Raw genomic sequence first — 15,240 nt, 5'->3', positions numbered from 1 at the left:
GAGGTGAGATGTTTCAGCTCATTCCAGGGCAATTTACTCCCAGTTACACCGACAGGGGCTCCAAGGTGCCACTGCCTGGTTTTGGCTCAGAAGCAGCAACTGTTTCCTAGTGTTAATAAGAAGCTGCAACTATTTCTCTGCTGCATTTTGAAGTGTTTTAACCAAAACTGCCCACGTGTTTCTTCAGAAAAGGACAGGGCCATTAGCTTAATGCTATACGGTTTGCACCCAACATTTCTGTAGTCTGCCCTGCCACATCATCTTTAGCAGCAACTCTTGAAAACTGTGAAAGCAGAAATCACGTATTTTTACCCTAAAGCTGAAATTAATCCTGAAGCACAATTCTGCATAAGGAGTGATTTTCTTGGGCACAAGACAAGCCAGAAACATAGAATACCATGCTAAATGTTGAGTGTTGCAAGTCTGTTGACATATATGCACCAAAAAAAGAAAAATGGAACAGAAACTATTTTGCATACAGCTACACTGTTAACACCTGAAATGCCAATAGCATGACCACCATGGATGTCAGGGTACCAACAGGCTCCGCTTGCCCTCATCAGCAAGCAAAAACCATCTTTTTTTCTGCAAGAGCCCCTTGCAACCTCTTCTCCTCTTCCTCCTGGGGATTTAGCTACCTGTGTTCAAGGTCTGCTCTGATATGGCACAGCTGCATGCAGGACCTGGTGCAGCTCAGCTGCTCTGCTGTGTACTGTCAGCAACCTGCAGCAGTACCACGGATGGCCAAACCAATAAAGCCATCACATTACCAGCTGACACACCGAGGCACACCTGAGGGACAGCAGGGCCATCACCGCTTTCACTGGTGCTGTTATCTCTGCCTACGCTACACCCACTTCTATACTTATTTTCACAAAGTAGAGCAAGGAGGGTGGAAAAATGTAAAAGCTTTAATTCTGTACAGAAGTAATTACTGGAGATTCCTCTGCACTGGAGTTCCAAGATCTTCTTGACTTTACCAGCATCAGTACTCCTGGACTCACACTGAATTCAACCAGTGGTAAAGTTAAGCATTTGTGTCATCAGAGGTTTCTGATGACTTGTATTTTATTTGCTCAACAAAAATCTTATTTAGTAAGTAGTAATTATTCCCACTCATAATTACTGTAACTATGAGTTATAGTATTTCAAAATTATTTTCAAAAATCAAGTTATAATAATGTATTTTAAGGATCTGCTAGTGTTACCATTCAAAAAAATCCAGCCAGTATGTTAAATGGTTTTATTCTCAAAACAATCAGCAATATAAAATATTTTAACACTATTTCTGTTTAAATATTGGTGACAGATTATGCATTTCCTTAAATAAAGTGCTATTTTTACAAATAGGTGTTTCATATTTACTTTTACTGCTGTTGTAACCTCTTAATACTGAATAGATAGTGTATTTTGGTTAATGAAGAATGCAACATTACTTTTCCTTTATATTCCTTCTCATGAAACCATTACACCAGGGGTCCTCAAACTGCGGCCCGTGGGCTGGATACAGCCCCCAGGGTCCTCAATCTGGCCCCCGGTATTTACAGACCCCCCCGCCGGGGGTTGGGGGGGAAACCAAGCAGCCACAGATGGCTGCCTGCCACTGCATCCGCGTGCCGGCCCCCTGGTTAAACAGTTTGAGGAGCCCTGCATTACACTTTCAATTTGGACTCCTTTATCTGTATTCTAGTCAATAGAAGCATATTCAATTCATAGATTTCTCCATGTAGAAGCTCTCGTAATTGGTGGTGGTTTTCATGCCTTCTTCCATGCTTCTGTTGTTCTTTACTGTGCCCATGTAGGCCTCCTATGGGTTCTTCATCTATAGGCAAGAGCAGAATGAAAACATGAATCTTCTTATATAGTCATTCTTTCTTCATGCTCTTTTGACTTTGTTCTTCTCAAATCCAGACCACTGACACCTTGAACAATTCAACACTTAGGCTGAAGTACAAAAGCAATCTCTTTATTATTTTCCTTGATTCTTTGTAGGATTCAAATTCTAAGCACACTACTGCAGAAAGTCCTATACAGGTGTAGTTGGGAATAACTTCTCAAATTTTCATTTGTACACTCCTATTTACTCAGCCAGATGCTGAAGTTCACCATAAGAAAAACACCCCACTTTTTTCCAGTAGCTACCTTTTAGGAGAAAGAGCTTCTTGTGGTTTTATAGAGCAGCCATGTGCTGTAAAAGAAAAAAAAAAATCTGAAATACAGCAACCAGCAAGACTCACAGCTTTAAAGAAGTAATTCCACAACTAACAGAAACAGGCCCACATTTCCCAATATCATCATTATACCAGACTCCCAACAATTTAACTCTGTAATTAATTTTTCTCATCTTAAGCCCTTCTCTGTATGCAGAAAGTATGAAAAGTCAAAGTCACATGTGAAAAGGCCATCTACTGCCACAAACCTTTCTAGTATCTCTCCCTTCTCAATGTGTACCTTTCCAGCAAGTGACTACCTGAATTCTGTATGATTTTTATTTACAAGTCTGTATTGGTTTTGCTCCTATTTTTACTTCTGAAACTTTGTAACTCCCTTCTTCGGATAATTTCCATTTGCTATTATCTGAATCCCAAAGTGTAAAGTAAATATATAAATGACTCCCCACTCTTCCACTTTATTGTCCCATATTTTAAAATACCTACATAGGCATGTGTAAGTCTGTAATAATATGCAATATAATATCATACATAAAGCAAAACTGGAAGACCGCAATTTCTGCAAAGATTGAATGGCATAATTTTCTTTTTTCATCATAAGCATAGTTACTCTTCATTTCACTTGTACCTGGAAAATATTCAGTGTATTATTTTGGTATCTAAATCCTTTCTTTGTTCAGCACCACTGCCAGATGTTGGGGTGTTCTCTTTTCTTCCCACCTAAGAGAAGTGTTATGTTTAGGTGGGGAAGAGCAGCTGGATGTCTATAGCAATTGATGAAGCTCATCATTTTCTTTTAAGCGTTTTAATGAACTTGATATTAGAAGGTAAACTAAGCTAACTGCCAGTTAGCTTTACTTCCAACAAATCTTTCTTAGCTTCTTTCTCATAATGAGGTTAAAAGAAATGCCCTAGGAGAAAAAGATTGTGTCCTTCAGACTATTTTTCATGTAATTTTTGTAGAAAAGGGAAATTCCGTTACAAGCCCCAGACTTCGGCAAGGGAACGCCATGAACTGTTTCCATGTTTTAATCACAGATCTAAACCGTAACACTTCCTTACATATGTATTATAACTAGCACATGGGATTTTACTTTTACTCTTAGGGAAGAAATCATTTCAGTTGGTTTGCTCCCTTTTTTCCCCCCCACAGAGTTTCATAGAATCCACATGAACTTTTTTCAGCTTTTCATTTCCGATTTGGCAAGTCTTTGTTGAGATACAGCTCTCTCTCCTTTGGTGTCATTTCTTTCAATTAACCTGCAGACCACTGCCAGATCTGTTCCATCCATTAATTATCCACTTGATGACTGCATGCATATTGCCCTCCCCCCACCCCCTCCAAAACAAACCCCTAAACATTTAGCCCTGCCAATCAGGCATTCAAAAAAGTCTGATTTTCTTTTTTAGCAGAATCATGTAAGCAAAAAAGTTCCCCTCAAACTACAAACATAAACATTTCCTGTGGTGATATGATTTCCTAAATCCAGTTTCCTCAGAAATCAGAAATTCATGCTGCCACATTGAAGTTGGAATCCAGACAAAGGAGGAGCGTTTTGTTCCTCAGAGCAGTCGTCTTGCCTCATGCCTTCATCGGCTGGTCATCTGCTCTAAATTCAAATGGTGAAGCAGCAAGCTAATTCTGGGTTTGTCTGACACAGTTCAATGGGTTATAAAGAAGTAGTATCTTCCTAGTAGTTTCTCTTACCAAGGACAGAGTGATTAGCATGCATTGGCAATTTTCCAAGCAGTATTTTTTCCCCTTGAAAACTACCAAAATGTCAAAAAACACACATAACATTCACTCTTGGAATGAATTAATTTTGGAAGAATTTTCTGAAGGTCACTGATTAATTTCCATCAAAAGAAAAGATGGAAGCAACACTCTCCACGCCAGTACTGTTTGCCTATTCAGAATAGGGACAAGAACTGTGGTGCCCCTGAATCCAATGGCTTACAGGTCCAGTAATCACTGAATTACTTATACAGTAGCTAGGGCAGTCATCTGCCTTATGCAGTTGAGGCAAGGACTGGACTACGGAGCTCCCAAAGCCTAACCTAGTATCAGTGGCATGGGCTGGGGAGGAAGCAGTCTCAGCATCCTTCTGCCAGAAAATAAATGTTATGTCAAAGCCTGTTATTTTTTCCACAAAGCAGAATCATCTCACTCCCAGCCCCAGGGATGACACAGCAACTGATGTACAAAGGAATCTTTATCCCAACAGTGAGCTTTATTATAATTGAAACAGCTCATCTGCCAAAACCCAACAAATACTCAGCAACTTTTCTACAAGTTCCTGTAGTGAGTATCTCAGTGAGTTCAAAAGCAATGACCTCAGCAGGAGATGCTGAACCAGAAGCTAGCTGAGGATACAAGCCAGCAATTGATTATGAACTGCCAAAAAAAATCAAGAAGAATGTAGTATCTTCCTTAAACAAGCCTTTTGTGTGAAATTAGTTGTAACATCAATCCTCTACTTCTGATGGCCTTGCTTTTTATTTTTTCTGCCTCCTGTTTTCCTTCAACTGCATTCCTTAGAAGTGTAAATGTAAATAATCACTGCAGATCTCTTTTCCGTTCTAGGAACGCTCATCTAGATGGTTTTCTATTTCTGTTGCCTGCCATCTCACACCAGCTTTGACGAGCAGCAACAGCTCCTGACCCAGTGGCAGCAGGGGAGGGACTGAGCATGGGCAGTGTGGACTGGGGCATTTTCGGGCGACCTGAAGCTAAGTGGGCATTGGAGTGTCTAGAAGCTGTAGACATTCACAGGCTTGGTGATGATAGTCAGCTTACAGACCTCCCACAATTACAAGCCACATTTCCAGAAAGTGAGGATTTAACTTCTTTTCCCCTGCTTTGTTGTTTCTGAGTCTTTGGATATATTCGGATTGTATTTCATTATCTTCTTTACATCCCTATAGGCTGGAAACCTCATAAAAGCAGAGGTACGCTGGCAGCCACTCCGTTTTAGCTACTGAGCTTTTAAAATGACTCAAAATATTGAGGAAATCACAGCAACAGGTGTGAAAACAGTGATACTGACACAGCTGGAAGAGCAGGATGTTTCTATAATCCTGTGAGCTACATCTAGCTTTCTAAAAGGACAAAGCATGAACTGGCTTTCTTGCTAATGGTATCCACGCAGGCTCCTAGGGAGAGCTGTAGAGAAACCAGTGGTAGTAGACTATGCATACAGCACAAAAATTTCAGATATTACTTTTCAAACACATCACAGGAGGCAGCCAGTTAAGAGATACCATGATGCCAATCAATGATTAGACTGTAACAAGCTAGAAAAGTAAATTCACATCACAAAAACTGATTGTATTCACCATGGAAAAGCTTGGGAAGGTTCCCATTTCAGAAGCCTTCTTTATGTGGGAGTCCAAGGTATCTTAACCTGAAGTATTGGTAAAAAAGGTTATGAATACACAAAGCAAACAGTAACAAATTGCTAAACCAGATGTTCTAGAGGAACACACGGATTAGGCAGTTGAACTGCTGAGTACAAAGCGCAGATTCTTGTTTAAATTGCCACATAACTGAGAAATTATAACAATGATGCTAGGTTTTTTTAATGGTTCAAGAGGAGATCCAGGGAAACAAGACCAGTGAGATGGCCAGTAGTACCATGCAGATTAGCATAAACTATACCACAGAATCTGAAATTTTGTGGAAAACAATCAAATAGGGATTTGAAGTGTCTTGCCTCACCAACCTACTGGAATTCCTTGAAGGTGACAAGAGTCTTGTAGATAAAAGAGGTCCACCTGATGCCTGGATTTCTGCAAGGCATTTCACAAGGTCCAAGGTTGGGTCTTAAGACAATAAGGAACCAACAGGGTAAAAAGAAAATTTCTTGTGTGGATAAATAATCAGTTAGGAAGGCACAGAATGTAAGAGATTTTTTTCATAGCAGAGAAATTCACCACTAGCATTTCACAGGGATCTGCATGAGGACTCAGTATACGATTTTGAAAGGGCATATAGACTGAAGTGACAAACTTTCCTACGTTATCGATGTAAATAAAAAGAAAGGCAAACAGATGACTGGCAAAAGGACTTCATGAGACATCAGTGCCCAAACAATAAGATGACAGACAAAATCTGATGAAGATAAATATGAAGGCAGGCATATGGGTAAAATGATGTATGAGTGGTTATATAAAACGACAGGCTCTGAGCTCAGACTCAACAGATGAGCTGGGTTATAAGTAGTTCCAATTAATATGAATTCAGACTCGTTACAGCCAAAAAAGCAGAGGACTAGAAATAACTAGGAAAGGGCAAGTGAACTTGAAGTAAAGAACACAACTAAAAAACAAACACCACTGTCATGTGTAAATCTACAGTATGCCTACCTCTTGAATATCGTATTCTAGGCTGCTATCTACAAGTCAGAAAAAATACAGTAGAAAAGGGGTCAGAAAAACTATGGTATAAGGAATGATGAAGCAGCCGGTAAGTCTTCCATCTGGAAAAAATACGAATGAAGAAGAATATCACAGATATCTGTAAAATCACCAGTGGCATGGAGGCAGTGAAGAGGGCACAACTGTCCACTGTATCTTCTGATCCAGCAGGTTGAAGCAAAAGAGTCAGGACATGGCAAGTTCACAGCAAATGAAAGCAAGGAGCTCTTCACACCATTGTCAAATGAGACTGGATGAAAAAGCTGAACACAACTGCACGGACCTTGGGTCTGACTTGGTACAGCTGCTCTTACATTCTAAAATACTACATATTCCTGGAAATTACTTCAAGTTCCACAGACTGCATAAGGGTCCCACTGCTACTTTTTACAATAAAAAGCAGCTTACCTGGTGTAGAAACTTCTTTTACCTACACGTTCTCTTCCTCTTCCTTCTCAGTTAGTGCTTCTGTTGCTGTTTCACAGCCAAATTTATTTCAGGGAGCTCTCACACACAAAAACTGAAAAGCTACATCTCTGATGGCAACCCCTTTGAAGCATCCTGTCAACTGGTCAGCAGGAGCAACTGTTGCCTCCATTCTTACAAAAGGATGTTCTCCCCAAATCTGTGCCACCATTACTGTCCTTTGCAGTCTTAAAGACACTTTAAGTTCAGCAGTTAGGCTCAGCAAGTTGCTTGGAGTCACGTTACATCCGTATGCTGCTTCAGTTCTTGAGTAATTCCAGTTCACTGCACCATGTTATCAAATCCCAAATAGCAGCTTCTGCTCACCTAGCAGTACCTACAGAAGAGGCTCTTCAAGTTGGGGATGTTATCAAAAGACATCCAGAAGTTTCTACACATACTGATTACTCTGAGAATGGGAAGTAAGATGCACAATGCATACAGTGACACCTGATAGCGGCTTTCAATCAAGCACACTACACAGAATACAGGAAATATCCCACATCAACTAACCAACCCAGCAATGTCCAGTTTTCCCCAAGACAGTAGTAGGACTACAGATAGCACCTGCTTTCACGTATCTAGAGATATTCAGCTGACTGAGATTGAAACAACTAGGACTTGCCATTGTTAAGGCCTCCTAAAGCATATAATAGCTGAAATATTATTTAACATAATCACTACACAAATGAAAGGATTTTGTGAGTGGATGCAAGCAGCAAAATAAGCAACTGAAGGAGAGTAAGAGGCACTTTAACATGGTGAATTTCTTGAGGCGATTCAATGGCTTTCATGTCCCTCTTAAAACTTGGATCCAGAAATACACACATGAATATGTTTTGCCCTATTCCTTAACCTTGAGTAACAGATGCATATCTGCTTTCGGCTCCGGGGGCTGCCAGGACAGAGATTTGCAACTTTTATATCTAGGGGTGACTATAGTAAATGTATTCATTTGTTACAGGTCAGCAACACCTTTCTGTACATTTTGGTTATAGATAGTATATTTTGAAAAGCATTTCCTCCAGCAATGGCTAGCAGTTAACACTGGTGGCTAGAACAGATGTATTCCAAAGAAACTGACCATAGACAACCATATAAAAATACTACCTATACAAAATAATTAAATGCATAGATAGATAAATACACAATAAACACAGCTACCTAAGCCAGTATACTAAACTGTAAACCTTGAATATACTTAATCTACTTGATCACACTCAAGAAAATTGTATCCTATAATGAGCATGCAAAAGTAAATGATGTATGACACAGCAAAGCACCTCTCGCTGCTATATACACACACTAAAACCAGTACTCTATACTATAGTTTACTATACTTACACCCGTTTTCTGTGTTTAGTAATGCATAACAAAAAATCTTATGCGTATCTCAGGTAGTACTGAAGTGTGTACAGAACTCTTACAGATATCTCTACCTTGTTACCTTGAAATCTTCTCTACAGTCTCAGCAAAAGACACAAACATTACCCAGATTACTACAACCATTAACCCAGAAAGCAGTTAACCAGCTTATTTGTCACATTCTGTCTTCTAGCCAGTATTACTTTTAAAGTATTTAAACATTTATTAATTTCAGGTGCTACTTACACTGGGAATGACCTGGAGGTCGTGTGTTACTAACACTACTTTCAAAGGAAGAGTGGAAGTTGTGTATAGTTTCTTGTAAAATCTGTCTCTCTCGTCCCTGTAAAAGCACAATAAATTACAAGACAGTATTTTTAAATTTGTGTTTAAAAAATGAATTTATTAAGAATTCAAAAAAAGAATGTGTAAATATGCGTGTCTACGTCCAGTCATAGTGTACTATTAGGAATAGTAACAAATCCTTACCTTCCAAATATGTAGAAAACCTTTTAGTAATCTTTTCCTGAAACTACCAGACAGCAATAGAAACATTTTCATTATTTTCTTCACAGCTTTACAGCATGGAGCGTACCCACCTCCCCTAATTTTTAGCCTTGCTGCTAACATCATTTGCTGCCGCTGATCTTAACTTGGGGAAATTATGTTTTATTTATCCAAGCTTCCATTATTAGAGAGAGAATGGACCTCAAAACTGAAAAAGCAGCTGAAAGGTGTCAGCAGGCCTAATTAAAGAGATGCTCCAGTCTACAATCCCTCTGACAAGAACACTGCTTACTGTATGCCATTATTAGCAAATTTATGTCAATATAAAATAAAAAGACAATGAAAGTGTAAGGAATGAGAGAAGTGCTATTTACTTAATTGCAGAGAAATGAAGAACTGTTAGGCAAAACAGAGGAGGCCTTTCCTTTTACATTATATCCTCTAGCTGGGCTATAGAAGCCAGATGATTCTTTTTAGCATCACTGAAATCAATATTCAGTAACTGCAGTACTGCCAGTGTTTATGTTACCAATAGTTTCTGATAAAATTTCCAATACTTTGTAAAAGAACTGTACGGTCCCTGAACTAGGAAAGAGTTAATGAAAGAACAGGGAGTACCACACAGGAAGATATTTTTCACTAAACAAATACATTAAACATTTTGTATGGGAAACATTCATTTGGCTTTTCCAACTAACATCTGCAACTGAATTTTGAAATGTATGTTGAATTAACAATATAAGCAAACCTTGAATTAATTTACTAAGTACAGTACTTCAAAATGTACCTTTCCTGCATTCAGTTCAGAAATAGCTGCCAAAATTTGCTGCCTTGATCCATCAGTTTTAATACCTAGCTCTTTCAGATCACCATCAGTAAGTGTAAGAAAGGCTTCCATATCCACCTGCACAATAAAAAACAAAAAAAAAAAGACAAGACAAATTTACCTAGGCAAAATATTCACTATAACAGGTTAAAAGTGGTTTGGTTTTTTTTAATTGTACAGACTTACTGTAAATATTGTGCACACAAAATTTTTGAATGAATTACTAGCACCAAATTGTATCCACTTTACCATTCTATTGTCAGGTTTTAAATCCAATTAATTATCATAGTATATTTGAAATATTAATAGATTTTAGATTTTTCTTCAGAAAAGTTCTATCAATTCAAAACATATACTCTCCACAAAAATTCCTCTACTTACAGTAGCAGCTAGATGAACAAGCCTAAGATTTCTCACTTTTCACCACTCCGTGCTGCGCACCCCCCCACTCCCCCACAAGTACTTTTGGCATTTCAGAATATTTTGTGTAGTGTTCCAGTGTCTCCTGAGGAAAACCTAGGGTTTGTTCATATATCAGTTCTTACTATATCAACACATCCATAAAGCTGTGCTAAGAACAAACATCTAAAACTTTTTATATACATACAACCTTCACACACAGAGCATGTTAATTTCTACCTTGATGCCTCCTTGCCTATCATGTAGGGGAACAATAACAAGCCCAGTGTATTGTGATGCAGCTAAATAATCTGTGCTCATGTGCTGAACCCTGAACTCTGCAGCACTGTGAATTTATTGCATGTCCATTCACTCCCTCTGTCCTTAGTCAAACAAATACACAATTATTACTCATACCTGGTAACAACTTAAACATTGTATTTAATTTTACTTATTTTCAGCAACATTTCCTTTCATTGCATCCTACAGGCAAGTCACTGCCACAGGCCTCATCTACAATGATGCTTAGGTTCCCCAATTTCTCCTGTTGCTTATTCACAGTGGATAAAGAAGAGAAAGGAGCTATCTCGGTGACTCACACCCTGCTTTCTCCATCTGCAAATGAAGCTCCAGCTGTGATTCCAGGGATGATACAGTATGTCCTATAAACTGTTCAGCCACATTGGATATAGAAATACAAATAAAAAGCAGAGTGTAAAAACAGAGGGGGAAACTAGCTATATTAAAATTGTAGGTTCAGTGTACAAAGCACCGATACTTGCAGTACCCTGGAGAATGTGACAAATACTGTTTGGTCCATGTTTCAACATCCTCTCTGCAACCAAAAATGGTTGTAAAACTTTATTCTGGACCACAAATCTGATGCAATGTGTGTCACACCCTACTTCTTCTAAAACAGTAAAAGGATAAATGTTTTTAAAAGACATACCTCTTGTTCCTCGAAAATAGGTTGATATTTCTCAAGGGACAATTTTTTAAGGATGCCAGTCAGCTCATCTGTAATAATAGAGAAGAAAACACACACACACATCCCCATGGATCAGGGAAAATTTTAGTGATTTTTAGTTAACTGCCAAAAATATATATTAAAACATACATTCCACACTATAAAATATGGTAAGAAAAACCCAATCACATTTACTCTGCATCAGAAATTACAACACTGGCTTGCTCATTGTGTTCTCACCTATTTCCACATGCTATAATTCTATCTAATCTTACCTTGCTAGGATAAAATCTTTCTGTTGTATTGCCCTTTCTTCCTCAGTAAAAGGATCTTAAAAAACCCAAACCACTAAGGACAATTTAGGCACTTCAATGCCTATAATGCAGGTGCTCAGCCCCAGATGGCTGCCCCAGAGCGTGCAGGTTAGACAGCAAAACTCTTCAAGGAGGCAATGAACTGATGGTGTATTTCCCTGTCATGATCCAGTAAGGCAAAGTGTAGAGGCAAGGAACCACACAGTTGCTCATTCAAAACACTGATACAAGGGTATATCTGAACCTCTCTTCCATAAGTGCCCAACATCCAGGCATCTTGAACACAGATAGCTGAGCTAAGATAAAACCTGAGCAGAATTCTAAGTTTCATAAGCTTACCCTCCAAGGCTAACAGCACTGGATACTGGGATTCCTCTCAAAGTCTCATGAAATTAAAAGTTTGAGGACCCGATAATGACTCTTCCCACACATTTAAAATGTGATGAGCCAGTTAGAAAAGTTAAGCGCAGTTTTAGAATAACCCACCTTCACCTCTTTATTATACCCTACCACTCTCAACTAAGAACTTGTTTATTTTTATTGCTTTGCTGTCACAAGAGACTAATTTTTTTTCCCCAGAAGTACCAAAGTGGTCAGTTAAACTAAGGAGTCAAAGTCAAAGTGAAGAATATGAATGATTATATTACACAACCAAACTGTATTTAATATTCCCGATATAAATTAATTTTCTTTGTAAAGACATCACTATACCATTCCCAAATATTCTTTGCTTTTATTTCACTTGTCTTCTGACTGTCCCTTTTTTTCCATCATCAGTAGAAATGTGAAAGAGAACCTCACCCTAAGCTTCTCAAAAGACATCAAAATATCTTGAGATGGACACACTTTTCTATGCACTATTCTGGAAGCCTCCTTTACACAGAAGAGCCCACAGAAAACTGAAGTGAAAAATTCTAGTTGAGCCTTATTTTCTGGTAGGGTTTGGGGCTTTTACCTCTAGGACAATTAAATTGGTATGATTAACATGATATGTGAAGGTTGGTATGGTTTCAGGCTAGATGCTGTAGTACTCTAATCAGGTTCATCCATGGCAAAAGGTAACCAGCTTCAAAAACATAGCACGAGAACTTTACCATGCAGTTTGATGAAAAATATCATCTTACAGAAAGAAAACGCAAGTTTCCTCAGAAGTCCTTAGATACATTATTACCCTTTTTTTCTTCTAGGTCGTTAATTAGAGTTCTCATTTTTCATCACACTAATGTGCTTAAATTACAGGTTGTGATACGGGAAGAAACTTTCAGGGTCTGAACCCAGAGCCTTGCTGACATAAACAACTGTAACATCTACCACTTTTCACACACAGAAACAACGCTTCCAGCTGTAGACCTTTCATGTTTTCCTCTTTTCCTCTTTCAGTTCCTGCCTTATACGTTTAAGTTTAAACAAAACCTGAAACCTTTCAGTTTTACAACTCATGCATAACATTGTTTTCCCTTTGCTTTTTCACTAAGTCTTTCTTTTGCTCTACTTGTATCTTGCCTCTTACCTATATCCCTGGAGAAAGCAAGGGTTCTCACAGCTCTTATGACTTCTGCCACATTACTTCTATTTAGCACGTCTTTTGTACTACTCTGAAGTAATAAGGTAAGATTACCTTTCTCCAAGTTTTCAGAGCCGCCTCCTTTTACTCGCACATGGTTTCGTCTTTCATGATTCTCTACATCACTGGTTCTCAAAATAGGGACAAGCTGTTGATGGTCCACCAAGTGGTTGCCTAAAAAGAAACCATTCACACTTCTGAGCCCTGCTGCCTACTGTTCCTTCACAGTAATATTCAATGCAAATAATTTTCTAATTCAATTTAAACTTACGTGGAAGAAAAAGAAAAGTTAACATCACTTATTCTTCTGATTACTGCTGGGCCTATGAGCATTTGTACTGTTGTTGATGAATCAAATCACAGTAAGAGAAGGCCTTGGAAGTAAAGGACCACTTAAGTACAAAAGCTTACAAGCACAAAGAACACAGAACTACTTAGGCTTCTGACAATCTAGCTGTCCACTACAGAGGAAACTCACTGTATCATGGCACATGGTGCAGTCACAGTCTGGCTTTACCAGGTAACATTAGAACAGCTAATAGCTTAGGGAATTAGTCTTGTTATCCAACAGTGAGCTCTCTTGCCTTTTATTTCTAAACAAACAACTCATCAAAATATGAAAATATGTTATCAAGCCGTTATTATAAAACGGCACTAACTAAAATGCAAAAGGATTTTCTCCAGCAGTCAGTAAAGTATGTTACAGCTAAGCCATAAGAGGACAGAGAACAGGTCAAGTACCAGCCCTCTTTAGTGTTGAATGGAAGTACAGTGTCAATGGACAAAGTCAGCACAAATGAAAACAAAACAAAATCAATACGGACTCTTCAAAAAAACCAAAAATAGTACAAAGTGCATCTTGCAGAAACCACATACAAAGTACCTCCATCTCTTATTTAAAAGATTCTGAGTCATGGGGTTTTTTTCACTTTTTTTGAGATGTTTACAGCAGAAAATAAAGTAACTGATAACCAGTTTCCAATGCAGTAAAATGACTTTTTTAAATAAAGTGCTCTAATTTAGACCCAAAAGTTCAATTTAAAAGTTATAATCTTATTGGTAGAGGAATAACATTATTATCCTTTCTTATAACCTAAAGTTAAAATTATGGTCAAAGTAAGACTGTTTTTGCAATTCTAAAAAATATATGCAATACAGCTCTTAAAAATCAATTGCATGTAGCTATGACTTGCTATGAATCAAAACTGTATTTCTGTAATGATGTGCTTCAGTACATTTATTACAAAAAAACAAACAAACATACAAACATTTTCAATCTGGAAAAAGTGTATTTTCTACTCTCAGCGAAGGGTGAAAAGCAGAATTTAAGACAGAAAGGAAAGGAAGGAGGCCACATAAGAGTGGTCTAATGCTTGCTTTGAGATGACAGACCTCCCTCTAAATGAAAGGAATCACAGCGAAACAGCCAGTTACTACAGGAATGCCACTCTCTCAGTAAGTAACACTGAAATATTTTTTCTAGAAAGACAGACAGCTTTCACTTTCATGCAGATACACACTAATCCAGTACAGTTTAAACACTCTGTGCTTTTGACTAATGAATCTCCTATAATTACAGTGACCTACTCACCGTCTTCTGTAATAGTACCACTGCTGGAATCATTGCTCTTGGCCTGTCTGTGAGAAGAAAAGAGCGAGGACTCTGTGTTGTGAACCTTAGGAGACTGGGAGGGCGATGGGGAAGGTGTGAGAGTTGGAGATGTGCTTTTAGATGTAGATGAAGTCCCAGATGGAGGTCTTTTGTTCATCTCCATTTTTTGCTGTAGGTAATGATACAATAATTTCAGTTTTTTTAAAAAAAGTATTTATCTATATATGATGCTTCAATATTACTTAAGTTGCATACCATCTCTGCAAAGCACACAGTCACCACTACAAGCTTCTGCTTGATTCATAGTGAAATAATTGGAGCCATACTGATTTACCCCAGGTGACAGTCTGTCCCTTCAAATTCATCAAGAAAAAGACATTTCTCAAGGCTGTAATTTCGGAATAAGAAAATTATTTCTTATAAAGCAATGCTATGTACAAGCACTACAATTATTCTTTTTATAAAAGGTGAAATTACTTTTGAGTCTGAAAACAGATCTTTTTTATTCAGAGATTTAATCAAATAAATAAAGCCTCAATTAAAGCAGTTCAAAGTGTATCAAATTCTAATTTAAAGTAGCACTTCATGCTACCAGAAGTTTTGGTACAATTAAAACCCCTGCTGCACTGGCATG

The 15,240-nt window shown here is 38.1% G+C and overlaps 1 protein-coding gene across 6 annotated transcripts in view; it reads right to left on the bottom strand.

Annotated features, from left to right (window-relative positions):
* Positions 1–1,232: 1,232 nt before the first annotated feature.
* The window catches only part of ANKS6 (ankyrin repeat and sterile alpha motif domain containing 6), a 42,521-nt gene continuing 28,513 nt past the window's right edge, over positions 1,233–15,240 (bottom strand). Inside the window, exons 12-19 of one of the 6 annotated variants that reach the window (XR_013926637.1) lie at positions 14,586–14,775; positions 13,049–13,168; positions 11,099–11,166; positions 9,712–9,828; positions 8,664–8,760; positions 5,508–7,389; positions 2,143–2,188; positions 1,233–1,822 (exon numbers count right to left, since the gene is read on the bottom strand). Coding sequence is in view for 1 of the 6 variants with exons in the window: in XM_080378578.1 (XP_080234704.1) it covers positions 1,819–1,822; positions 2,143–2,188; positions 8,664–8,760; positions 9,712–9,828; positions 11,099–11,166; positions 13,049–13,168; positions 14,586–14,775 (642 nt within the window). In the remaining 5 variants the exon portion in view is untranslated. Of the gene's footprint in view, positions 2,189–5,507; positions 7,390–8,663; positions 8,761–9,711; positions 9,829–11,098; positions 11,167–13,048; positions 13,169–14,585; positions 14,776–15,240 lie in introns of all 6 variants that reach the window. The other 5 variants (XR_013926638.1, XR_013926640.1, XR_013926636.1 and 2 more) reach the window with 5 other exon arrangements.

The sequence above is a fragment of the Falco punctatus genome (genome assembly GCF_963210335.1).
Source record: "Falco punctatus genome assembly, chromosome: 3".
In the NCBI taxonomy this organism is placed as follows: domain Eukaryota; kingdom Metazoa; phylum Chordata; class Aves; order Falconiformes; family Falconidae; genus Falco; species Falco punctatus.
The sequence above is the reverse complement of the archived record's forward strand: the minus strand, read 5'-3'. Positions and strand labels throughout refer to the sequence as shown.